The 25,752-nt window shown below is 42.3% G+C and overlaps 1 protein-coding gene and 1 pseudogene across 1 annotated transcript; both read right to left on the reverse strand.

Annotated features, from left to right (window-relative positions):
• Positions 1-807: 807 nt before the first annotated feature.
• LOC142855945 (killer cell lectin-like receptor subfamily B member 1B allele C) lies at positions 808-18,259 on the reverse strand. Its single transcript, XM_075982620.1, has 6 exons — positions 18,018-18,259; positions 10,582-10,680; positions 9,641-9,724; positions 8,137-8,291; positions 7,682-7,797; positions 808-2,204 (listed from the first exon to the last, which is right to left on the reverse strand). The coding sequence occupies exons 1-6, from the start codon at positions 18,100-18,102 to the stop codon at positions 2,081-2,083; spliced, it is 663 nt and encodes a 220-aa protein (XP_075838735.1). The 5' UTR covers positions 18,103-18,259; the 3' UTR covers positions 808-2,080.
• On the reverse strand, positions 11,752-13,288 carry LOC142855946 (MARCKS-related protein pseudogene; annotated as a pseudogene).
• Positions 18,260-25,752: the final 7,493 nt, after the last annotated feature.

The raw sequence follows: 25,752 nt of genomic DNA on the forward strand, positions 1-25,752 counted from the left end.
CAGGCACCAAGAAACATCCCAGAGGTGTGAGTCCATTCATGCATGGCTATCAATTAATAAAGGTTCTAACTGTTTAATTAGTTTTTCTTTTTTTTTTAGGTTTACTTATTATGTATAGGGTTCTACCTGCATGTATGCCTGCAGGCCAGAAGTTGGTGACAGATCTCATTAAGTGGTTGCTGGGAATTGAACCCCAGACCTCTAATCTCTGAGCCATCTCTCCTGCCCCATGTTTGTGCTTGTCAGGAACTATCTCATGTGGACCATCTCATCACCAGGTATCTTAGTCAGGGTTTTGTTGCTATGATAAACACCATGACCAAAAGCAATTTGGGAACGAAAGGGTTCATTTCAGTTTATAGTTTACAGTAAGCCTTGGAAGGAAAGTCAGGCAAAGAACTCAGGGCAAGAACCTGGAGGTAGGAACTGAAGTAGAAGCCAAGGATGCAGGCTGCTTACTAACTTGTTCCTCCAGGCTTACTCGGTTTGCCTTCTTATACTATGCAGGATCACCTTCTCAGGGGGGATACATCATCACCTACAGTGGGGTCCTGTCATATCAATCATTAATCAAGAAAATGCCATGCAGGCTTGCTTACACTCCAGTTTTTTTTTTGATTTTTTTTATTGATAAAAGGAGGATAAAGAAAAGAAAAAAAAAAACAAATTTTCACCTCCTCCCACCAGCCTCCCATTTCCCTCCCCCTCCTCCCACTCTTCTCCCCCTCCTCCCACTCTTCTCCCCCTCCTCCCACCCCTCTCCCCTTCCCCCCACTCCTCTCCCCCTCCCTTTCCAGTCCAAAGAGCTGTCAGGGTTCCCTGCCCTGTGGTAAGTCCTAGGTCCTCCCCCCTCCATCCATATCTAGGAAGGTGAACATCCAGACTGGCTAGGCTCCCACCAAGCCAGCACATTGCGTAGGATTTAGTTTTATGGACGTGCTTTCTTAACTGAGTTTCACTCCGCACAGATGAGCCTGGCTTTTGTCAGGTTGTAAAAGGTTAACTCAATGAATAAAGATTTATTTTTCCATTTTGTCTTTCCACAGACAGAAGTCAGGAAAGACACAGTTCAAGCTCAAGTTTATTTAGCAAAGCAAAGGAACTCAAAGCAATAACAAATTCCAGAACAATATCAAAGCAGGCGAGACTGGAGGTGGCTGGCAGCGCACTGGGCTCTACAAGGTGGAGGTTTTTAATGCTCCTCATGGTCCCCTCTCTCTTATACCAATGTCAAGTTCCTCCCTTTGGGAGCCAGCTTCATTTATCTTACTCTGCTGAAATTGTTCCAGGGCCAAGATGTCCGCACACTTTTCCCTTCCCTGCTCATCAACAGAATTGTTGATGACATCTATGGTCATTGGGAAAGTCCCCTGGTGCCTTAGTTTCTTACATGGCAGGAGGAGCCCAGCTGCAGCTTCAAAGGTCTCTGTCCACAAAGGAGCCTTGCAACATCAGGAGACACAGCAACCAAGACACAGCCATAGTCCCTTTGATTGCCTCTCTGGTAAGGAAGAAGCTCATCTCTGCCAGTTCTGGAGCTGTGTAACCCAACGCCAAGATGCCAGCATTGGGCCAGGGTCTGCTGGTGCATCATGTCCTGGTGGGGACGTCACACGACCAGAGCTCAGTTTACCTAAGGTTTTATAGGTGCCATTCAAACCACTGTGAGGCCTTTCCCTAAGTCCCTTAACCATGACTTCTGGAGTCCGGCAAGAGCAAAGGCTTTCATCAGTGTGTGCTGGCTTGGCAGACGAGGGGGGGGGGGGGGAGAATAGGACTCTGCAGTTTTCTGCAAGGGATCTCAGGAACAGAGACCAGTGAAAGTCACACAGACTCCAGGGTTAGAATCCAGTGCCCCTCAGCTTGCCTGGGCTTCTTTCCACAGAACAACTCTCTTAGAATGGCAAATCAGCATCTTGTCCCCTTTACATAATAAAGAAACCGGGCAGGGGCATCTGGAAGAATCGCAGTGATTTGCTGCACACTGGGAGGGCTGGCAGCCTAGACAGAGTGAGTGCAGAGATCTGTATGGTAAAGTAATCAAGATGGGATTCGCAGGCAGGAGTCATTACACCTGGTTTCAGAGACGTTTTAGTTTCTTTTGGCAGATCCACTTGTTTTCTGAATGACAGTCCTCAGAAACCAAGTTGTTCTTTGAGACGGCGACACAGCTGTTTCTTTTAGTTTCACCAGTAATTTTCAATCTGAGGAGGAAGAGAACAGCCACTATTAGTGCTTAGGGTTTTCTCATAATTATCTTGAGTTGGCCATGTTTTCCTCTGGACTTGTAAGGACTGTAGACTACATAGTTCTTAGTTTTAGTAAACCTAGAATAACAACATTAAAGATAAAGTTTTGTGGGAACAAATCTCCAGCATAATATTCAACTATACTTACTACTGGAGAAGAATTCTTGCAGAAATAAATAAATAAATAAATAAATAAATAAATAGCATTCAGCTGATATAACAAAGGAGAAGGTTTGGAAACACAATTGAATTTTACTCTACTGCTAACACCTCATGCAAGGAAAACTGTTGCTGAGTTCAATTTGCTGAGCTTCGGTCTCCTAAATATATAGCCTATCACCCGCCAATGCCTGGGGAAGGAGCTCATGTATACATGAACATGTGACAACAGCTAAACACAGCGGTGCTTAGTGGCTCCACAGACTCTCAGCATCCACAGAGGAAAGAGGCTAAGGCTGTGTGACGGTTGTGGTCCCTTTATCCCTGGGAGTATTTAATTTAGTACTTATACATGGCACCCCTGTGGCTCCCATGGTACACTGCCGGTGTGAACAAAACAAGAATTCAAACTCAGTGCAGGTAAAATTAGAGTTAATGTAGGGACAAAATGAGTTCAAAATGTACTGACTTATGGTAAACAAAAGGGTGTGTGTGACAGTGGGCGGGACTTCCTCCCAGATGCTCTCTTTCCTATGGTCATTTCTTCATGCAGCCCTTTGGGTCTGAGAGAGAAATTGCTCTTACCCACCTGGCTGGATGCAGTCATACCATAGACTCCCTCTACTGTAAAGGTTCCTTTGTCCTATTTCTTCCAGGCTTCAAGATTTTATTCAGTTTTAAAGATGATTTCCTTAGGACTAATCTGTTCAAAATGCCTTTAAGGCATCCTAGGCCTTTGCCTACCAGGCCGTGCGAGACCTCTAACATTATTTTATTAATTTCTCAAATAATTGTTCAGGGAAAATAGTTACTTTTTCCTTATCTGAAAACCAGGTCAAAGCTAAAACAAAAGCAGGGCTTAACCAATGGTCTTTCTGCTGTAGCTCAGCAGGCTCCGGGCTTTCTTGATGGCTGTTATATATTTAAAGCATCATTTTACACTCAGGGTAAAAAAGACAGGTGGATTGAGCTTAATCCGTACTCTTCATGTGTCTTACAATTTTATTATCACTGTGAATCACAATAAAATAAGCATGTTACATCACATACATGTGCATGTGTGTGTGCACACACACACACAGAGAAAAGTGTTATGCAGGCTTCTGGGTAATAAGAGTCATCAATGTCCAACTTAGCTGTGGATCCCACAGACTACAATAACAACCTGCAATAGTGGAGCAATAATGGCAAAACTGTTATGGAAGTAACCAACCACTCTCTGTGCTGATTGGATTTGAGGCCCACTCAACAGGATAGAATTCATGCCTGTATTGCAAGTGCTCAGCCCTAAGTGGGACATCTGTATCATCACCATATACTCTGGCTCAGGGAACATCATGGAAAGGGGCAGAAAGAATGTAAGAGCCAGAAGGTGGGGACAATGTCCATGAAAGTGTCTTCTGAACTTGATGTGGCTGATGTACTCATGAAGCCACTGCCGCTATGATTACCTGCACAAGACCAAGACAAGATTGGGACTGGACGGCAAACTTTCCATCACAGGTAGAAAGGGAGATCTCAGACCCCAGACTTCCCTCAGTAGACAGGTAGTTAATAGTTGCTGGGTGAGGAGATGTCATTTTCATCAATGACATAGCCGTTGTTCATTTGCCCATACTCCAGGGAATAACCCCCAGTTCATATTCATGCAAGCAGGCACAATTAAACTCAATGGCTCTCTCTCTCTCTCTCTCTCTCTCTCTCTCTCTCTCTCTCTCTCTCTCTTTCTCTTTTTCTCTCTCTCTCACACACACAACACACACACACACACACACACACACACACACACACACACACACACACTGTTTTATAGCAATTTCCTCTGAACTGAAACAATCCATCCTGGAGGGGGACTCATTCAGATTCTGAAAGTTCTAAAGGGAAGCTCCTTAAAACTCAGAAAATAAACAACTCACAAGTCTTAACAAGCTCCTGAAACTGATCAGAGGCAGGAAACGTTTTATACCCAAAGGTTATATGAACAGTAAGAATTGGTGAGAAGAAGTTGTCTCACCAGTTGAACTGCCTACAAGCTGTGCAGACAGCTTGAAGGGTCCAGTTTTATATGTTGTCACCAGTTTTGGGGAGGGTTTTCAGTGATCTCCTGCCTTTGTGTGGCTTATGTTCTGTAAATACCCTCTCATTCATACTCTTAAAAGTAATTCCAATTAACTCACTGGACTTGGGTAGTATTTTTATTTTGATCTGTCATTGGTTCCCTATCTGGGGTCAGAAGACATTTATTCACATCTCCACAGAAATAGTGAATAGTGTCACATAACACACACACACACACTCTCTCTCTCTCTCTTCTCTCTCTCTCTCTCTCTCTCTCTTTCTCCCATCCCTCTCTCTCTCTTTCTCCTTTCTCTCTCTCTCTCTCTCTCTCTCTCTCTCTCTCTCTCTCTCTCTCTCTCTTTCTCCCATCCCTCTCTCTCTCTTTCTCCTTTCTCTCTCTCTCTCTCTCTCTCTCTCTCTCTCTCTCTCTCTTTCTCTCTCTCTCTCACACACACACACACACACACACTCTGTCTCTCTCCCCCCTCACACACATGCACTCTCTCTCCCTCCTCCCCTCTCTCTCTCACACACACACACTCTCTCTCTTCTCTCTCACACACATACAAACACACACGCACTCTCTCCCTCTCCCTCTCTCTTTCTCTCTCACACACTCCCTCCCTTCTTCCCTTCCTCCCTCACACACACACACACACACACACACACACACACACACACACTTTCTCTCTCCCTCTCCCCCCCCCTCACACACAGGCACTCTCTCCTTCTCTATCTACCCCTCTCTCTCTGTCTCTCTCTCCCTCCCTCCCCCCCCCTCTTTCTCACACACACACACAGTAGGAGAGGAACTTGAGGAGTTTGTTGTGAATAAGAAGAGTTTTAGTAGAAGAGATAGAGGGAAATTGTACATGAAAGTGACCAAAATTCACTAAATATTTGGATGAAATTAGTAAGGAACAATTCAAATATCAAACCTTGCTTTGTATGAAAAGTATAAGTTAACATAAAATAGTTCTATTTCTTTATAGGTAATATGTTGAAAATAGTCTTCATTGTCACAGGTTTATGTTAATTTGACACCACTGAGTTCTGAGAAGAGGAAACCTCAATAAGAAGATGCCTCCATAAGAAATGCCTGCAGGCAAGCCTGTGAGACATTGTCTTAATTAGTGATTGACATGGGAGGGCCCAGATCATTGTGGATAGGGATACCCCTGGGCTGGTAGTCCTGGGTTCTATAAGAAAGCAGGCTGAGAAAGACATGAGGAGCAAGTCAGTAAGCAGTATACTTCCATGGCCCCTGCATTGGCTTCTGCTTCCAGGTTCCTGTCCTGTTTTAGGTGCCCGTCCTTACTCCATTAATGATGAACAGTGAGGAAATAAACCCTTTCCTCAACTCGCTTTTGGCCACATCAATTGTAACTCTAAGTAAGACACTCAGAAAACATTAGGAAAATACAGGATAGATTTTATGAAATAGAATATGTATATTTTTGTTTTCATATATTCTATATATGAAATATGTTCTAGAACAGAACACTTGTTTTTAAAAAATTCTCACTTTAACATCTCATTCACTGAAAAAAGATTCAAAATGTGGTCCTGTATAGTGTCAACATTTACTATCTAGGTAAATTTTCTCTATTTAACAATCTCTATACTTAATATGTTATCAATATGTTGTATAGAAGCCTACATATGCTTTATTGTTTAAATTTCTACCTTTTTATTCTAAATGATTAAAAGGAATAATTCAAGTATGGATTTGTGCAATGTGTACAAATTTACTCAAGATTTGTGTCTTAGCTAAGGCTACCATTACTGTGATGAAAAAGCATGACCAAAAGTAGCTTTGAAGAAACGAGTTTATTTTACTGATAGTTACTGAGGTTAAGTCAGTGCAGGAACTTAAGCAGGGCAGGAGCAGGAGCAGGAGCAGGAGGCAGGAGCTGATGCAGAGGCCATGGAGGGATGCTGCCTACTCACTTGCTCACTGTGACTTGCTTAGCTTGCTTCTTATAGAACCCAGGACCTCCAGGCCAGGGGTGACACCACCCACAATGAACTGGGCCTTACATTACTAATTAGGGAAATGACCTACAGGCTTTCCTACAACCTGAAAATGGAAGCATTTTCTCAATGGATGTTCTCAGATCCATCTCTCAGACGTCTCTAGCTTGTGTCAAGTTGGTATAAAATAAAACTCATTAGCACAATTACTAAAATATGATTCTCAACATCATTTCTTCTGAAAAAATCATTGAAAGCTCTGTACAGAAATTTGATTGAATCCTGCTTGCTTTTGCTTATGAAAAACATAAACACGTTGTTGATGGGACACGGTCCAGAAATGGACTCAGGTAAGGAGAGTCTGAGTGATTGAGGGAACACTCCAAGAGAACAGGACAAGAGTCTTGTGACTCTGTTCCATCCAAACATGGAAATGTTGTTGGAATGCCTTTTTCCACTTTTTCAGGCACAACAGAAAGGAGTGGGCTTATTTCAGATTACTTCTTAGTACTTACTGTTGGTAATAAATAATATTCAAGCTGTCCTCTGTGTGTGTCTCTGGAAGAGCATGTTTGTCATGCTTGGCTTGTCTTTGTTATTGTGTACAGCTAAAGCCTGTGAACTTCGCTCATGTGAACTGTCTCAACCCTCAGAGTACAGATGGCTGCTGCTCTGTACAAAGCCGGCTGCTGCAGGAGGCTTTAGTCCACCTCATTTATTGGCTCCATTCTCTCAGCTCCTACCACATCTGGAGCGGTGACACGTTGCTCCTTGTTATGCCAATCATGAATTCTGCTAAAATAAACAACTTAACTATGAAGCATCAGCTCTTTCATTGCGTTTGTGACTGTGTAGATAATCTCACACAACGAGAAAACAAGACACCAAAGGGCAAATAGCTAATGTGCTGCTTTAGACGTTCCATGCAAAATGTAGAAAAGGATAGGAGATAAAAGAAAGAGCAATGTGTGCTGAGGTTCTAAGCAGCCGTTTTTCAAAGGAGTTAGTCTGCTTCCTGACCTTAAAATTCCATCTCATACATACATACTTGCATATGTACATATATGCATACACATGACTTTATAAAAGGCTGGTATCTTTTCATACATGGAAATTTTCAGCTACTTTTGGAACCGTACTTTCAGACTGTTCTGAACATCTCTAATCTTTGGTATAATTGTTGGAGCCCTACAGTGAGATGTCCTGAAATGAACATTCAAGTGAGCTCCTCCAATACTCACACATCAGAACTTAAAGTGGAGCCGTTTATCCATCTCCAGTGGTTGTCTGGCAAGGAATAATTTAGTCCAATCCAAAATGAATTGCCTCTTTCCTTTATCAAGTCCTTTATGAATCTCTACAATCAAAGCAGAGGAGAGGACTTAACCCGAGCCTGTGTGCTGTGACTCATATTCCACAGCCTCCCGACACCTAGGTCAAGTGTCACCTGTGTCCGTCCTGAGTCCTCAGCACAGTTCATTCTTCCTCCCTGAGGAATCTGTGCCCAGCATTTATGATCCTAGGACACTCACCTTACATATGCAGTCATTGGATAACATGTCCTATTAGTCTCTCAGACTATGAGCTTCCATCATGTAAAGCGTCCAATTCTCTTGCATGGACGATCTGGTAAATCAGGAGACATTGATATAGCTTCCAGAACATGCTTACACCTCTATTTTATAGAACAACTTACCAGTTCTTCTTCGTCTTGAATGAGCAGCAAAGTGGCTCCTTTTCCAGCGCAGTCAGATAGACCTTCCTTCCAAACACCGTCCTCTTGAGAAAACTGTATGCATATCTCTCGGTGTGGCAGCCAGTCTTTGGGGCACGTTAGCTGAACTGGACTCTCTGAAGTGAGGAGCAGACATGGTGAATTTCCACCCTGTTCCTGCTGCACCACAGCCAGTTACACACAGTAGCTGCTTTGCTAACACACACTTTTACACACACAGTAACACTGTAACAGATCACTGTTAATGACACATCAAAGTAATATAAATGACATAGACTTTATTTTATTTTTGTTTCTTTTAATTAACTTCAGAGAAGGTTAAGTATATGAAATTTTGATTAAAACAACCAAATATTCATTGTAGTGGTTTGAATAAGAATGGTCCCCATAGGCTGATATATTTGAATGCTTAGTTATCAGGGAGTGGTACTACTATAGGAGGCGTGGCCTTGTTGGAGGAAGTGTGTCATGGGGTGGGCTTTTAGGTTTCAAAAGCCCAAACCAGGCCCAGTATTCTTCTCATCTCGCTGCCTGCAGATCCAGATATAGAAGTGTCAGCAACTTCACCAGCATCATGTCTGCCTGCATGCTGCCGTGCTCCTCACTGTGATGACAATGGACTAAACCTATGAAACTGTAAGCCAGCCCCAGGTGAATGCTTTATTTTACCAATGTTGTCATGGTCATGGTGTCTCTTCACAGCATTAGAACACTGACTCTAAAGAATTCCTCTAAATCAAACTATTTTTTTGGCTTCCATGTCTTTGTCTGTGTGTGTGTGGTTTATTTGCATGTGTGTACAAGTACATGTGCGGAGGCCAGAGAAGGATGTAAGGCCTCTGTCCCTCTCCACCTATTCTTTAGAAACAGAGTCTCTTATTGAATGTGAAACTAATGCTGATTTCTCCAAAACTGGAAGCAGGCAGACCTCAGTGACTGTCCTGGGGTGTTCATTACACGGATGCTGAAGCTGTAATTACAGTCTCCACGCTTGCACACAAACACTCTTAACCACTGAGCTGTCTCTGAAGCTCCATATTTTACTTTTTAAGTAGCTGTTCGTCTGTAGTAACCAACTGTGCTATCAGAGTGAGACAGCATGGTCAGGAGGCCAAGGTGCTAGATTTTAAGATCACATATCTTCAGTTTCCAAAGGCATCACCTACCAGTCACATGACTTCTGACAAGTTCTTAACCTTTTTTTTTTTTTTTTTTTTTTTTGATTTTCGAGACAGGGTTTCTCTGTAGCTTTTGGTTCCTGTCCTGGAACTAGCTCTTGTAGACCAGGCTGGCCTCGAACTCACAGAGATCCACTTGCTGCTGCCTCCCGAGTCCTGGGATTAAAGGCGCGCGCCACCACCGCCTGTCCTTTATGCTTCCATTTTATCAAGCATAAGACCCACCATGATGTGAGCCTTGATGAAAGCTAATGTGATATTGATCAAAATCAGGATATCAAAATTACCTGTTGCCTTCGTACTGCTCTCTGAAACTTTCACAGTGCATTTTTCGACTGTTGCTTTCGTCTTGTTCTCTTGAATGCCTTTTCCTACTGGCGTTTTTTTGTAATAACGGTAGATAGAAAACATAGGAGGAAGGTGAAAAGTACATTCTACATACAATAGAATGGATATTGTATCTATCACTTCAGGAAACGAAGTCAACCAAACAAGCTTGAGTACGGACAGGAGACAATGTATTAGCAACATGTTAACAGGGGACCACTTTGGAGACAGAGTGAATAGAGAGCCAGTAGAGCACAGAACAAATGGTATCACATGCTGTTGGTTACACCACTTCTAAGTGCTGTAGGGAGCAGGGCCCCTTGTTCCGGCTGCCCGGCCAGCTTCTAAGGGCATTGTGAAGCTCATGCACCTCTCCCACCTCTGAACTTCCCCCCTGTGGGATGAGGATGCTCACACCCGCACCAAGCATAAGGTTGCTGGCTGTCTTCTGGAGTTCGGCAGACACCTAATAAACTCATATGTAGGCATTGTGGTTTTCATTGTTATTGTTATCTTCTCACACTTGTGATCTTTTTTAGAGTTCTAGGTGCACATGCGTCATCCCCATAGTGATTCTCCAAAACAGGAGAAATGCAACAGGGGATATTGTCCTGTAACTGCCGGTCATTGTTCCTCCCCCAGGCTCAGGGTGGCCAGCTCGTGTGATGAAGCCAAAATACTAATGGTGGAACTAGAGGAAGATTTTGTTTTGTTTTGTTTTTCAAGGCATGGTTTCTCTGTGTAGCCTTGGCTGTCCTTGCACTCGCTCTGTAGACAAGGCTGGCCTATGAACTCACAAAGCTCTTCCTGCCTCTGCCTCCAGAATGCTGGGATTAAAGCCATGTGTCACCACTGTCAGACTAGAGAGAGAATTCTAAGGTAAAAGCTTTTGCTCACTTACCTAAGACACTGAGTCCAATCACAGTCAGGACAAGAAGGATCAACCCAACACAGCTGAGTTTCAGAGCCAACCGATGCCAGCGTGGGCACCGACAGCTGTCTGAGAAGTTAAAGAAAACACACTTTTAATCTAGTTGAGAGCGTTTGCAAACAATGAGGTAGTTTGATTAACATGGACAATTGGATTCATGTTGAGGGTGGGGTGAAGAAAAGAGCCTTTCTTACCCTCCTTACTATGAATTCCACAATTGGGTCAAATGGGTGTTAGGAAGGTAAAACGATTGATGAAGAAGATGTCTAGAAAATTGCTGAGTGAGTGCTGTACAAAAATAATGTATGTGTTCTGCTATGGGAATGAGCCAGCAATTCCTCCAAGAAGGAGTATCTTCGTTTATAGGAGGTACACACACACACACACACACACCTCAGTTTTGTGGTAAGTATCACCTTTGCACTGGTGATGTATAGCAATTCTATTATTTAACATGGGGCCTGCTTCACTGTTGTCTGTAATGATCTTCTCCATCTTTTTTTGGGGGGGATAGATTTTTTTTATTAATTTATTTATTTATTAAAGATTTCTGTCTCTTCCCCGCGATCTTCTCCATCTTGAAATTAAGTTTAGGCACCTATGCAGTTTGTTTGTTCTGGACAGAGTTTCAATATGCTGCTGGTCTGGAACTCTGAGCAGTCCCCAGTGGCCTTGGCCACCGTGTTGTTTCCAGGATTTTAACTACATTATTCCCCCTTTATCTGCACAGGTTGAGCTCTCCAATTCTTTTTTTTTAAATATTTATTTATTATGTATGCAATATTTTGTCTACATGTATTCCTGCAGGCCAGAAGAGGGCACCAGACCTCATTACAGATGGTTGTGAGCCACCATGTGGTTGCTGGGAATTGAACTCAGGACCTTTGGAAGAGCAGGCAATGCTCTTAACCACTGAGTCATCTCTCCAGCCCGAGCTCTCCAATTCTTAACGGAGAGCTGAGCTGTGGTTAGAAGCCATCTCTATGAATATTGCTTCACACACGCAAACACAAGGGAGTTTTCTGTCTTAAATGAGTACATGCATAAGTGTGGCTGTGCCTTTCACAGCTTGCTATGTTCTAGCAAAAATCTGTTTTTATATTTCTCCTTTTCCCTTTTCTTTTTTTTTTTTTTCACCACTAAAGGGACAACATTTATTCTTTTTCCAAATGTTACAGTAAATCCAGGTGGAAGAGAATGGTTTTAGCAGTTAGAAAAAAAAAAGTACAAATCTGGGGTTTGGCCATTAAAAGTTATTTACAACGATGGGAGGGGGAAAAGACAACAAAAAGTTGTTTCACATCACAGACCTTCCTCCCGCCCCAAAGCCTAATACTTGCCTATCAAGTCAGAGGCGGTTTGATTCACAAGCTGGAGGTTTGAACTTGAGTAAGACAGTTATAAAACCCAGACAGGGGCAATGTCCTCCCCAGCCCAGGTGCCACTAGGCACAGCACAAGAGACTAAAAACTCAACAGGGAAAAGGCTGGACACTCAGGGTTTAGGAGTATAAGCCCCCACTTCTGGCTCAGGGGCTTTGGAAGTAGAATAAACAAAACGTACTTGGAAAAGAATTGGGAGAAAAGCCAGCAATTGCCTTCTGCAGGGGTAGGGCCTGGGTAGGAAGGAGGTAGGGACAGGAGCATTTCACATCACTAACCTAACTTGGGAAACCGTAAGGGGCCATCTTCAACTGGCCTTAAGAGTAAGACCAGATGGCTGATGGGAGAATCCACAGTAGGGAGGGAACGTGGCTGGAAGGGGGCAACAAGCCCCTTTCTGGGCACAGGAAGGCAGCCAGGGCACCGGGTCCAGGCAGTGACCTCACAAGGACAGCACAGTTTTTGTAGCTTAGGAGATCACCCACCTGCCCCCACCCAGCTACTCATTCTGCTCAGCGCTGGCTGATGCAGGGCCACTCTCGGGCCCCGAGGGAGTGGATGGCTCTGCAGCCTGGGGCCCTGCCTCCTCTTCCGTGTCTCCTCCCTTGGAGGCTGCACTAGCCTCTGCCCCCTTGGCCTGGGGCTCTTGGCTTTCAGGGGTGGCGGCGGCCTTCCCTTCTTGAGCAGTGCCCTCTTCGCTGCAGGCGCTGATCTCCCCCTGCTCCTGCTCTTCCTCTGTCGGTGAGGAGGCCGAAGAAACACCCCCACCCTCCTTCCGATTTCTCTTGAAGGACAGGCCACTCAATTTGAAAGGCTTCTTGAAGGAGAATTTCTTCTTCTTCTTGGGGGTCTCCTTGGGGGCGACCTCCCCCTTGGCCTCAGCTTCCTGGCTAGGGGGCGCTGGCTCGATGGCGTCGCCAGTAGCCCCAGCTGCCTCATCTGTTCCGTTCACGGGTGGTGACTCCCCTTCACCCTTGGGGGTTAAGTCTCCATTGCTTTTCACATGGCCATTCTCCTGTCCGTTGGCCTTCGCGGGGGAAGCGCCCGCTGCCTCCTCGGCGGTCACGTCGCCCCGGGGAGCCTTGGAGCTCTGGCTGCCCATGATGGGGGTCTGCTAGGGGCGCCCGGAGCCGCCCCGCGCTGGCGCCGCAGGGGATAGTTCGGCTGGGACGGCCCGGCGGGCGGAGGGGTGGGGCTGCGTCCGAGGGGGAGGGGTACGGGGGCAAAGCGCGCTGCACCCCCGCTCCGCAGCCGACCTGCTAGCTGCGCCCGCCGCCGCTGCGCTCCGCGCCAGAATGCCCCTTTTCCCTTTTCTTAAATGGAGTGTTTCAACCTTTTCATGTAGGAAGCAAGTGTGGCTTCCCTTTGACGCAGGAGTGTTGCCAGCGTCCAGAGAATGCACAACTTGAAGCCACTATTCAATATAATGAGAGGTATTTGAGCATAAGCCTTGGTGATTGACAGGCTGTATTAGTCAGGGTTATCTAGGGACACAGAATTTACAGAATGAATATCTCTCTCTCTCTCTCTCTCTCTCTCTCTCTCTATATATATATATATATATATATATATATATATATATATATACATACATATATATATATATATATATGAATTTACTGGGAGGACTTTCAGGCTGCAGCCCAACAATGGCTATGAATGGAGAGCTCGACTCTAGTAGCTGCTGAGTCCCACAAGGCTGGTGTCTCAGCTGCTCTACTGGGATCTTGAAGGAGATGAACGAATGTGCTTATGGGGGTGAGGGCAAGCAGGTGAAGCAACACTTCCCCCACCCTTCCTTCTTCCATTGTCCTTCTATGGGCTTCCAACAGAAGGTGTGGCCCAGATTAAAGGTGTGCCTTCCAGTCTCCAGGTCTGATTTAAAGGCATGTGTCATCCAGCCTTAAAGGCCAGATGTCTTCCTGCCCTAACATCTGGATCGCAAATATGCTCTCATTTCTGGATTAATTACACTCCAGGCATAAGTTGACAACCAAGAATAGCCGTGACGAACACTGTGCTCTTCACACTAATGTCCAGCTCAAGACACAGAGTTACTTCTTCCTGGAATTTTCTATTCAATCATTGGATTAATATTTATCAACTTGTTGACTACAAATTATGAAAGTGCACCAGATTGAAACGGTTGATTAAGGGGGTTCTGTGCTATAACACATGCATCTACAATACTGCCTTGGTGAAATACCAGGTCCTGTATCTGAGCTTTTCTTGGTGACCATAGCAGTTACTACACAATAAATATCTTATGTATATATATCAGGAGTTCAAATACATTAAGTTATAAATGTGTTCATAAAGTATCATGATTTGGACAGTTTATTTTGTGTTGAAATAGGAGCAGCGGGGCTGCGTCCCTGGCATCCGGCCACCCACATGGCTAGCTTATGCCCCGAAATAATTACACGGAAACTGTATTCTTTTAAAGACTGCCTGGCCCATTAGTTCCAGCCTCTTATTGGCTAGCTCTTACATATCAATCTAACCCATTTCTAATATCCCTGTAACACCATGAGGTGTCTTACCAGGGAAGATCTTAACCTGCTTCTGTATCCGGTAGGAGAATCATGGCGACTCCTTGACTCTGCTTCTTTCTCCCAACATTCTGTTCTGTTTGCTCCGCCTACCTAATTGTATGTCCTATTAAAGGGCCAAGGCAGTCTCTTTATTTAACCAATGAAATTAACACAAAACAGAAGAATCTCCCCATCAATTTTGACTTATATCTTTCTAAATATTAATGTAATTGTAATATAAACATTAATGTAAATGAATACATGTTTTGACTTCATGTTAAATTTTTAAATCAGATGTGCTGTTATTTATTATATTGTCTTTTATTATTCATTGTATTTTCCAGAATTGTTTGTATATCTAATTCTACCTCTTCTAGATACATTTTATTTTATTTTTTTTTTACATTATCCCAAATGAACAGTTTAACCCAGACTGAAGACAAGGACCAACTGTCTCTAGTATCTAGACCAGCATTGAGACAGGACAGTCCCTTAGATGAGTTAGTTTCTTTGCAAATTTTCCACTGGAGAAAGAAGAAAAGGAAGGGGTGAAGAGAGAGAGAAGAACAAAGATGTTCCAGAAGAGACACGGACAGTCTAACGTGTGTGTGGAGTAGTATCTGTAGACCCAACTAGCTACAGATGGCAGATTGTCACACACAGAAGGCTGCTTCTGTGTGGAAAGCACACTTCCTTTCTCCATCTTTAGTCTCTAACAAATACTCCACAGCAGCCATTCCCATGGCTCTGAAAGCATCCTTGGTGCTGTCAGTATCTACAGATTATCTGAAGCACGCAGCAATATGCAAGCAGGTTACTTATAAGAACTACATTTTGTGTAAGAGACCAGCATGCATGCAGAGGTCTGGGAGCAACCTTCTGTGGACAGTGAGCAGGGCTGTATGGAGAGAGGGGACGGAACTGTCATGGAAGGAAGCAGTGTGTTAGGCTTGAGGATATGGCCAGTGGCTGACCACAGCTGCTGTGTAGGTCGTGAGTGTCCTGGACAGGAGGCAGGACTGTAGGCAACAATTATTCTAAATTCCTCAGCATAGCATTTGGCCTGTGGTAACTGGCAATAAATATTGTTTTCTTCTTTCTTTCTTTCTTTCTTTCTTTCTTTCTTTCTTTCTTTCTTTCCTTCCTTCCTTCCTTCCTTTTTTTCCATAAAGTAAGGTTTTTTTAAAATTTGTTTTATGTTTTAATTATAGATAAAAAGCCACTAAGGTGATTTTAAAAAAATCTTTATCCATTCATGACAAAATTTAAAGGGCTCCTGTCATCCCCGTACTCTCTGTTCTACTATTGGAGTTACATACAGAAGGGGCTATGTAAACACTGGCTACGTGGCAGTACCTGCTTTGGTACCCACAGAATGCTAAGTCATCTCCACTGTTCCAGGATTTCAATGGCTTTCCCCTCAACATCTGAACCTATGAAATGTTGTCCAATTCCCTCCACTGGTCACCATTCTTCCTGGTTTGATCTCCACATCACAGGCCTGTTCTCCCTCTGCATTTGCAGGTGCAGCTGACTAGAGGCTCCTCTCTCAGATACTCAGCCTTGGTCTCCATAGACCTCCAGGACTTGAGGCCAGCGTCATCTCTCAGAAAGGCCTGCCTTGATCACTCTGCTGACAGGATGCCATCTCTAAAGGCAAAAATCTTAATTTCCATTTAAATGCTTTCTCGCTGGCTTTCAAAATCGCACTGTCTGACACAGGTGTTTATATCACTGATTTAAACCTTCACAGTAATATAAAATTTACAGGGAGAAAGACACTTTCCTGTTTCTTCATGGCTGTTTCCCCAGTGTCTAGAGCAATGTTTGTCTCATAGTAATTGTTTATTTCTGAGTAAATAAATAAACCCTAGAGGCATTTTTTACTTATTACAATTACATTTTTACATGACCATCGAACTATCAAAAGAAACCTTTGGCCATTTGACCACAAACAAAATAGGTCACTACTCACGTCCCCCTTTCCGGTTCTCTTTGCGGGCAGATCTAATCACCTTGCTTCGAATTTAGCATGGTGTGAGCCCTTTAGCTAAATGGGTCCCAGTGGTTTCACAGTTATGCTTCTGCGTCAACATTTTCTATTCGAACGCTATGTTCTGTTTCTATTCTACTACTGTTTGTTTTGTGTTTTTCTTCAGTTTTATTCCTAGATTATTGAAGTTTAAAATAATGATTTTTTCCCTAGTCCTTTTTTTTCTGGATAAGTTTTTTCTAGTCTTTTTGACTTGGGTTCTTAGACAGTAGAGTTTAAGAAGAGCCTCCTTATCTTTCTCTATATTCCTTTTCTTACACTCTTCTTCCACTTTTGCTAGGCATGATGGGAAAACCAAGACTTGCTTTTTCTCAACAACAAAATTACTGTTGCTATGAATTCTCCCTACACTTATCAAAACAGCAATTCCCTCCACTTTCTGTTCACCCTATGTAAACATTATAATGAAGCTTATTTGCTGACTCGAAGACTTTCTTCTTGACTCAGACCCTTGGCAGTGTACATAATTCTAACAAGAAGCTCTGGAGTTGGAAGTCCACGTGTCATAACACATAGAATCGTCAGATTGGAAAGCAACTGCTTTAAGACGGATGTCAGTGGGTTCAGTTAGCCAGCAGAACAGAATGGTGTGTCATTTTATGGACTTTCTGCCTGAGCTCCTGACCTCTTACATCTCAGCCATCCTCTGGCCGTGTGCTTCATCTGAACAACCTTCCACGTTTCTTTACCTAGTATCACTAAATCCTCTGGTAGATAAGAGTGCTACTTTCAGTCAGTGTTGAAGTGTTAATTCCTGACTGTCCTTGGTACCTTGTGTGGTACGTCCATTTAAAACAGTTATACTTCGCAAGATAGAAACAGCCAGCTTTTTAAAAAATTAAATAAAATTACACACACACACACACACACACACACACACACATACACACACACACACCAGCACCACCACCAGCAGCAGCAGCAGCAGCAGCACCAGCAGCACCAGCAGCTTTTGATTTAATTCAAGTCTTTGATTTTGACTGTGACTTTTCCCCAAGATTACCCTCCTTTCTGGGAGACAAAGTCATTAGCCATAAATCTCACTCTGCACTATGAAGGGACATTGAGGTTGATGAAGTATATCTGGTCCACAGTGTTCACATTCTGTAGGTGACCTCGGAACTGGAAACTGATTGCATCAACAGCTCTTGAAACATGACTTTGCTCATATAAGTAAAATATTTTTCTTCAGGATTTTCAACAAAGTCTGAATAGGGAAAATTATGCTCAGGTTTCCTGCTGCCTAATCGAATAAAAATGGAATGTATGACCTTCCCAGAATTGTGGTTTTCTGCAGGCAGACTGCCACAGTATTTCACACTAACATAGACGTAGACCTGCTTCTCATCTTCAAAGCATTGACTTAAACCCACATGTTTCAGAGGAAAATTTAACTCTGGAAGATAATTCAAATGCCAGAGAAGAAAAGCTGCTTACCTGCGGGAGGAGCTGGAGGGGATGCCTGCTTAGGCTCTTGGGTCCTGGCTAGGTTTAAGTCAGCATAGACCACTGATGCATCCATTGTAGGTGGAGGGACTTGACAGTGAACTTGTGGACAGGAACAGACTCCAAGGTCTGTGAGTTGAAATAAGCGAAAAAGGAAGTCCGCTGTGAACTCCCTGCTGTGTGTCCACACCCACCCACACTGGTAGCTGAGGGTTTCTCCATAGTTACTGACCTTGGTGCCTGTCTTGCTCACAGAGCTTACTTTCTTCTTTTTAAAGAATTGCAACATACAGAACACAGAGTTGGTTTTTAAGCACATTTCTGGGATGGTCTCTTTTGTTCTTGTCCCTCTGTCGGTTATAAGTTATCCCCTCAGAACTCTGATGAAATATTCATCTTGAATTCAAATTTACCTTGCTTCTGAACTCCCAGGGTTCAGATGTATGCCATTTTGGGCTGTGTCATGAAACTGAGGGTTATACGTGAAAGCCTACGGTGCTGTTTGGCACCGGTTGAAGCTCTGAAATCCTCCTGAAATATCCACACTGTGAAATGAGCTGTGGAGCTGTGGAGCTCCAGACGGGAATGTGGGGAAACCTCGTGACTGACACAATTGGAAGATCAGTGATAGGAGCAGCGTGTGCCACTCAGAGCAGTCCTGAGTGATGGACTTCATCCTTCAGAGCGACAGGGAGTGGAGGACACAGGTCTGTGCGATGTGCTAACTCCTCCAAGGATTTCTAGACCCAGAGCCTTAGAGCAAGGACCACACCTAATCAGACAGTCTCATATCACAAGTGAAAAAGAAGAAGAAAGCAAAGATTTCCTTAAAGTCACTTTCCGTGGTCGTAGTGGAATTGTGCTGTACCCGCACAAAATAAAGGCAATGCAGATATCAAAGAATATTTACCACTGTATTGTTAAACTTACAGAACCAAAGTTCCAGGGTAGCACAGGTAGGGAGGAAAAACGGGGCGAGCCGCCTCTCCGTGCACCATTTATTGGCAGGCATTCGCCTGAGGCAAACCCCGCCCTCTAAAGGGAGCTGACTTAACCCCTTCATCTCCCCCTTTTGTCTAAATAAGACACAACTAAACCAAATATAACTATAACAATAATAACAAATGATAAATATAACAAACAATATTGAGAGCAAAAGTTTTGCTAAAGAGTAACTACAATTAAATAATCTTCAACTCCATCAAAGATCTGAGAAGGGAGTAAATATTACTTAACAAAAGAGAGATATCCAAAATGTGCAAAAAATGACAGAGACAACTGACTGACTGGGCAATCACCCAAAATCTCGTTTGCAATGTTGAGTCAACCAACTTTGGCTAAGGCCTAACATAACTGACATACCATTCTCAAATGCAAGGAACTTTCTTAGGATTATCCTACCCTGTCTTGGCAAGATAAGACAATCCTGTTTTATATCTTAGTCAGTAGTTGAGGTATGGGTTTTTCTCAACCCAAAGGCCAGTTCTGCCAAGAAGACAAGCTCCCAGTGGAGTGTCTTTGGTGCTCAACGTTCTCTCGGGAGTAGAGTGGTGTTGCCAGGAGTAAATTGTGTCTCAATGGCACAGAATTCTAGGTTAGATTAAAGGCCAATTTCTACAGCTCTTCAAAGAGGCTGAAGATTATACTATCTATACTGAAAATAATCTCTATGTATCTAACAGACCTGATTAACCTAAAAATAATATGACAAACATATAATTCTCAATACCTATCTAATTTGAAAACTAAGGGAATAAACAATTGTGCAATGTATGAAGACAATGATCTTCACCTGTAAACAATGTCATTACTTATCAAATGTAAACAATGTTATTACATAAATAGTACCAGAGGTAGAAATGTACATTGTGATATGATAGATGTATCCATACAATATAAGCATACTCTTATACCAAAATAGAGGTAGGAACACTCACATTCAATATTCAATATATCAATATACAAGAAACAGTACCAACATAATTTTCTAAAAACAGTAAGTCACAAATACCAATCATCCCATCAACCCAGTTAATCCCCCTCTTTTTTTTTTAAATAATATACCCCTAATTCCATACAATATCTCCCCATCCCCTCACCCCTAAACCAACCACTAAAAAATGTCCCTAACCCTGTGGGCAAACTCTGTTGGGAGAGGGGACGTCGTCCTCTTAGATTGCTTCTAGCTGACATGGGGGCGACGTTCTTCTTAGGGGCCCCTGTGAAAGCAAACGATGGTAAAATTCCCAAATTAACCTTTGACTTAAGAAAACTATAACTAGTCTCTGTGTGTTTCGAGAAGGTCCGGCCAGAGCGTTGTCAAAAATGTGCATCATATGAAATTGTCTCTTGCAGTTGGTACCAAAAAACAGGTCTAAAATTAGTGCTTAAAAAAAAAATTCATGACGTCATAAAAACCAGATTGAGTTGATGTTGTGGGGCCCCATCTTCATCCTGGAAACTTCAAAGATTACTGTAGGAAAATATGTTGCTTGTTATGGGAAATTTAAACATTAACAACAAGGACATGTACTGACATATAAAGAAAGACACAGATGTGAGGGAAGGCAAAGAAAGTTTATCAAGTATAAAATTATTCTTATTCTGTCCCATGTCATGGCTCCTGACCTGAGACAGAAACTTTGAAATATCTCTTATCAACAGGCTTGGAATTGAAGAAGGACTGAGCCATAGTCCAACTCCAAAACCAGCTCTACACATTTATAAAGAAGTGTTCAATAAAACATATAAATATATATATATATATATAAAATCAATACTTACGATATGTATAGAATTTTATTGTTGATGTTTAATGGGTCGTAACTATTTTCCATCCATCAGTAATTAAATATTCAGGGTCCCTCAAATTCTTTGGAGATGAATATTTTCCTGTGGAGATAAGAAAAGAACCCTGCCCCCATACTATCAGTAATCCTTACCATCTGTATGTCGGTCATCCTTGTGAATGAATTGTTATTTATCTTTTCCAAGTGACTTCTCTTCCTCAAACCGAACCTTTATTAATTTTGACGGTATCCATAATTTTTCCTCACCTGTGGAGATAAGAGCAAAACCCCTTCCCCAACGCAGCACATCTCCTGGCTTCCATTGTGAGGTAAGTACATCCTTGAAATAAACTGGTTGATTTAGTTCAGCAGACTTTTCCATTATCCAATGTCTTTCTGCAGCCGTCGTTCCCTTCTCATTAGCGTTGAGAAAATTCAAGGTTAACAAGGCATTATGTAACCTATTTCTAGGGGTGTTTTCCACCCCTTTCTGTTTTTTCAACATATCCTTTATAGTTCGATTTGATCTTTCTATGACTGCTTGACCTGTAGGATTGTATGGTATACCTGTAACATGCTTGATATTGTAATGATCAAAAAACCGTTTCATCTTCCTAGAGACATAAGCAGGACCATTATCTGTCTTTATTTGTGTAGGTATACCCATGATAGCCATGACTTCTAATAAATGAGTGATTACTGAATCAGCTTTTTCTGAACTTAAAGCAGTTGCCCACTGAAAGCCTGAATAAGTGTCGATGGTGTGATGAACATACTTCAATTTGCCAAATTCTGCAAAGTGGAACACATCCATCTGCCAGATTTCATTTCTATGAGTGCCCTTTGGATTAGCTCCTGCTGGCAGTGGCATTTGGTTATAGAAAGAGCAGGTAGGGCATTTCTTCACAATCTCCTTAGCTTGTTGCCATGTAATAGAAAACTCTTTCTTCAAACCTTTGCTATTAACATGATGTTTTTCATGAAATTCAGAGGCTTGTAGCACACTACCAATCAATAATTGATCAATTTCTGCATTACCTTGTGCTAGAGGACCTGGCAGACCCGTATGGGATCGGATGTGTGTTATGTACATAGGGCAAAGCCTGTTCCTGATCAAATCTTGAACCTGGATAAACAATGAGGTTAGTTCTGTATCATCAGGTATAAATTCAGCAGTTTCAATATGTAAAATAACTCTTTCTGCATATTGTGAATCAGTAACTATATTAATAGGTTCTTTAAAATCTCTTAGTACCATAAGAATGGCATATAATTCTGCCTTCTGGACAGAATCATAAGGACTTTGTTCCACCTTACCCAAGTCTTCTGATTTGTAACCTGCCTTCCCTGATTTATTGGCATCAGTATAGAATGTACGGGCTCCAGTTATTGGAGCATCACGGACTATTCGAGGAAGGATCCAAGAAGTTCTCTTTATGAAGTTGAGCCGCTTGCTTTTTGGATAGTTGTTATTAATGTCTCCCAAAAAATTAGCACAAGCTCTTTGCCATGGTTCATTATCTTCCCATAATTTCTTTAGTTCATCAGCAGTGAAAGGCACTATAATTTCTGCTGGGTCTATGCCTGCTAGTTGACGAAGTCTCAGCTTGCCTTTTATAATTAACTCAGAGACTTTTTCCACATAAGTTTTCAGTTTCTTATTTGGTTTATGTGGTAAAAAGATCCATTCCAAGATAATATCATCTCTCTGCATTAAAATTCCTGTAGGAGAAATTTTTGATGGTAATATGACGAGAATACAATCGAGCTCTGGATTCACTCTGTCCACATGTGCCTGTTGTAATTTCTCCTCAATCATTGTCAGTTCCTTTTCTGCTTCAGCTGTTAATTCTCTGGGACTGTTTAAATCTTTATCACCATCCAAGGTCTTGTTCAAATGAATTATTAGATCAGGTGTTATCCCAATAGTTGGTCGTAAACTGGAAATGTCTCCTAACAGTCTTTGAAAGTCATTAAGAGTCCGTAGGCGATCTCTCCGAATTTGTGCCTTCTGTGTCTTAATTTTTTGCAAACCTATTCTATAACCTAAATAATTAACAGAATCTCCCTTCTGAATCTTTTCAGGATCAATTTGCAATCCCCATTTAGGTAACAGTATCTGTATTTCTTCAAACAGTCTGTTCAAGGTATCTATGTTTGAATCAGATAACAATATGTCGTCCATGTAATGGTATACAATAGATTTGGGAAATTTCTTGCGTATTATTTGCAATGGTTGGTTCACAAAATATTGGCACAGGGAGGGGCTATTTAACATACCCTGGGGGAGGACGGTCCCATGGTACCTCCTCGAAGGTTGAGAATTGTTATAAGTAGGCACTGTGAAGGCAAATTTTTCTCTATCTTCTTTTTGCAAAGGTATAGTGAAAAAACAATCCTTTAAATCAATAACTATGAGAGGCCATCCTTTTGGTAATAAAGAGGGCAACGGAATTCCAGATTGCAGAGGGCCCATAGGTTGAATAACCTTGTTGATGGCCCTGAGATCTGTCACCATTCTCCATTTACCTGATTTTTTCTTAACCACAAATACAGGAGAATTCCAAGGGCTGGTAGATTCTTCTATATGTCCAGCATCTAGTTGCTCTTGTACCAGCTGTTCTAAAGCCTGTAGCTTTTCCTCAGCTAAAGGCCATTGCTTTGTCCATATTGGTTTCTCAGTCAACCATTTTAGAGGCAAGGCTGTTGGTATTTCTGAAGGGACATCAATTGCTTGTTCTTGCACAGCCCTAATGGCCGGTTTTGTCCATTTGTAATAACTTTTAATATTCTTTTCAGAAATATGGGCTCTAGAAGTAGCAGGAATGTTAATTTGAGTATTCCATTGTTGTAATAGGTCACGAACCCATAAATTCATTGCAATATTGGCTACATAAGGCCTTAATTTTCCTATTTGTCCCTCAGGCCCTATACATTCAACCCATCTCGTGCTCTGCCTTACTCGAGATAGGGTTCCAATTCCCAGGAGCTGAACATTTACATTCTGAAGAGGCCAATATGGATGCCAAGATTCTGGGGTAATGATACTTACATCAGCACCTGTGTCCAGTAGGCCAGGAATAAAAATGCCATTTACACACACTCTCAGCTTAGGTCTTTGATCATTTATAGAAGTTTGCCAAAACACACGTAACTCATCTTTCTGATTACTAATGCTTGTAACAGTAGGCATGTGGCTTTCTAATTGTCCTGACGAGGCATGTTCTCTGCAGAAACTGGGAATGTCTGAACCATGTTTGCCATGGGGGCCTGAGAGGCCCCCCCTCTCACGTTTCCCGTCTGTATCAGGTTGCCTTGTCTATCTCTTGTAGACCTGCATTCATTCGTCCAGTGTCTGCCCTTCCCACATCTTCTACATAAACCTGAAGGCTGATTCCTTCTATTCCTGTTATTTCTAGAAGACGCATTATTATTATTTCTGAAAACCCGTTGTTTACAATTCCTTTTCATATGACCCATTTTGCCACAATTAAAACATTTGGTATTCTGGTGTCTCTTTTTACCATTGGAAATTGCTTCTTCTACCCATGCTTCAGTGCCATAGTCAAATGTGTCAACATCTAGTGTATGCAAGACCCATTCTTCCAAGGACGCTGATCTGAACATTAAAGGCCTCAAGATCCTTTTGCATTCCACATTAGCATTTTCGTAAGCCAAAGACTCAATTATTATACGTCTTGCTTCTGGGTCAGGTATCCCTATTTGTACAGCCTTAGTTAATCTTTGTAAAAAGTCACTAAAGGGTTCTCTCTGACCCTGTTTAACTGTGACAAATGATTCCATTCTCTGTCCTGGGTCTTGTACTCTGTCCCAAGCCCTTAAGGCTGCTGTAGTACACATGGAGAGTATGTTTTCATCCAAATTAGCTTGTTCCTGAGGGTCTGAAAAGAGCCCTTCACCTAGAATTTTATCTAGGGAAACGTCAATTCCCTTCGCCTTTTCCTACTGTTCTAAAAGTCTAGCCTCTTGCCTGAATAAGCATTTCCATTTTAATTGCGGTCCACTCTCAAGGACCACGGAGCTCAGCTGGAGCTAGTCCAAGGGGGTTGCTTTGCTTGTTGTGGCCCAAGATTTTGGCATCTCTTTAACAAAAGGGGAGTGCATCCCAAAAGACATGATGGCCTGTTTAATTTCTTTGAGATCATTCATACGGACAGGCTCCCATGTATCTTCCTTGATGACCCTAGGGTTTCTGGAACCAACCACCTTTTCTGTTGTTATTACAGGAAAGGCATGTAGGGCTGTAGGTAGAGCTTTGTGAAAATTGTCCCAGAGGGATTTATCCACAGATGTAGTTAAAATTTGCCTTTCTACCCTTTGCTCTTCTTCATCAGAATTTAGAAATTCCTCAATCTTTTCAATTCTATTCACCATTGCTTTTTGTAATGTCTGAATCTCCTGCCCAGAATTATGTTCTAAAGCCTTCATTGAGGATTCTAGAGTATGAAATTTGTCCAGTAGAGATAACTTGTCATCTTTGGACATAATTTTTATGGCATAAACCGTGCCTTCTTGTATTAACAATCTTTCCGCCAATCTGTCATAAGCTTTAGACAAAATTCGATTGTCACATTCAGCAGTTTTGATTCTCTCAGTTAATGTTTCAGTTCCTACAGAAAGGGACTGCTGGAACTTACGATCTAATTCAGCTGTTCCTTCTTCCATAGTAATGAATTTCTCCTTAACATCAGCCTGTACCTTTTCTAGATTTTGCTCAGTTAACCGAGTCATGTTAAACAAAGATTTGTTTTCTTCCTGGAGAACTTCAAACTGATTCTTGAGAAGATTGTTGTTGCTCTCAATAGTTTTCAAACGTTCAACCTCTGCCTTAAGAGATTTGATCATTTTCCTATTATCAAACCAAATCTAAGGAAAATTAAGAATCCCAGGAATATCCATATATGTGGTGTGGTAGA

The sequence above is a fragment of the Microtus pennsylvanicus genome, chromosome 8 (genome assembly GCF_037038515.1).
Source record: "Microtus pennsylvanicus isolate mMicPen1 chromosome 8, mMicPen1.hap1, whole genome shotgun sequence".
Taxonomy (NCBI): domain Eukaryota; kingdom Metazoa; phylum Chordata; class Mammalia; order Rodentia; family Cricetidae; genus Microtus; species Microtus pennsylvanicus.

Bases quoted from the DNA above. Each gene is read 5' to 3' on its own strand.
- LOC142855945 (XM_075982620.1), bottom strand. From the start codon at position 18,102: ATGGATGCATCAGTGGTCTATGCTGACTTAAACCTAGCCAGGACCCAA. The intron at 9,725-10,581 runs GTAAGTGAGCAA...AAACGCCAGTAG, and splicing joins GATTGGACTCAGTGTCTTAG to GAAAAGGCATTCAAGAGAAC. The intron at 8,292-9,640 runs GTAATTTTGATA...TCCTCACTTCAG, and splicing joins GAGCAGTACGAAGGCAACAG to AGAGTCCAGTTCAGCTAACG.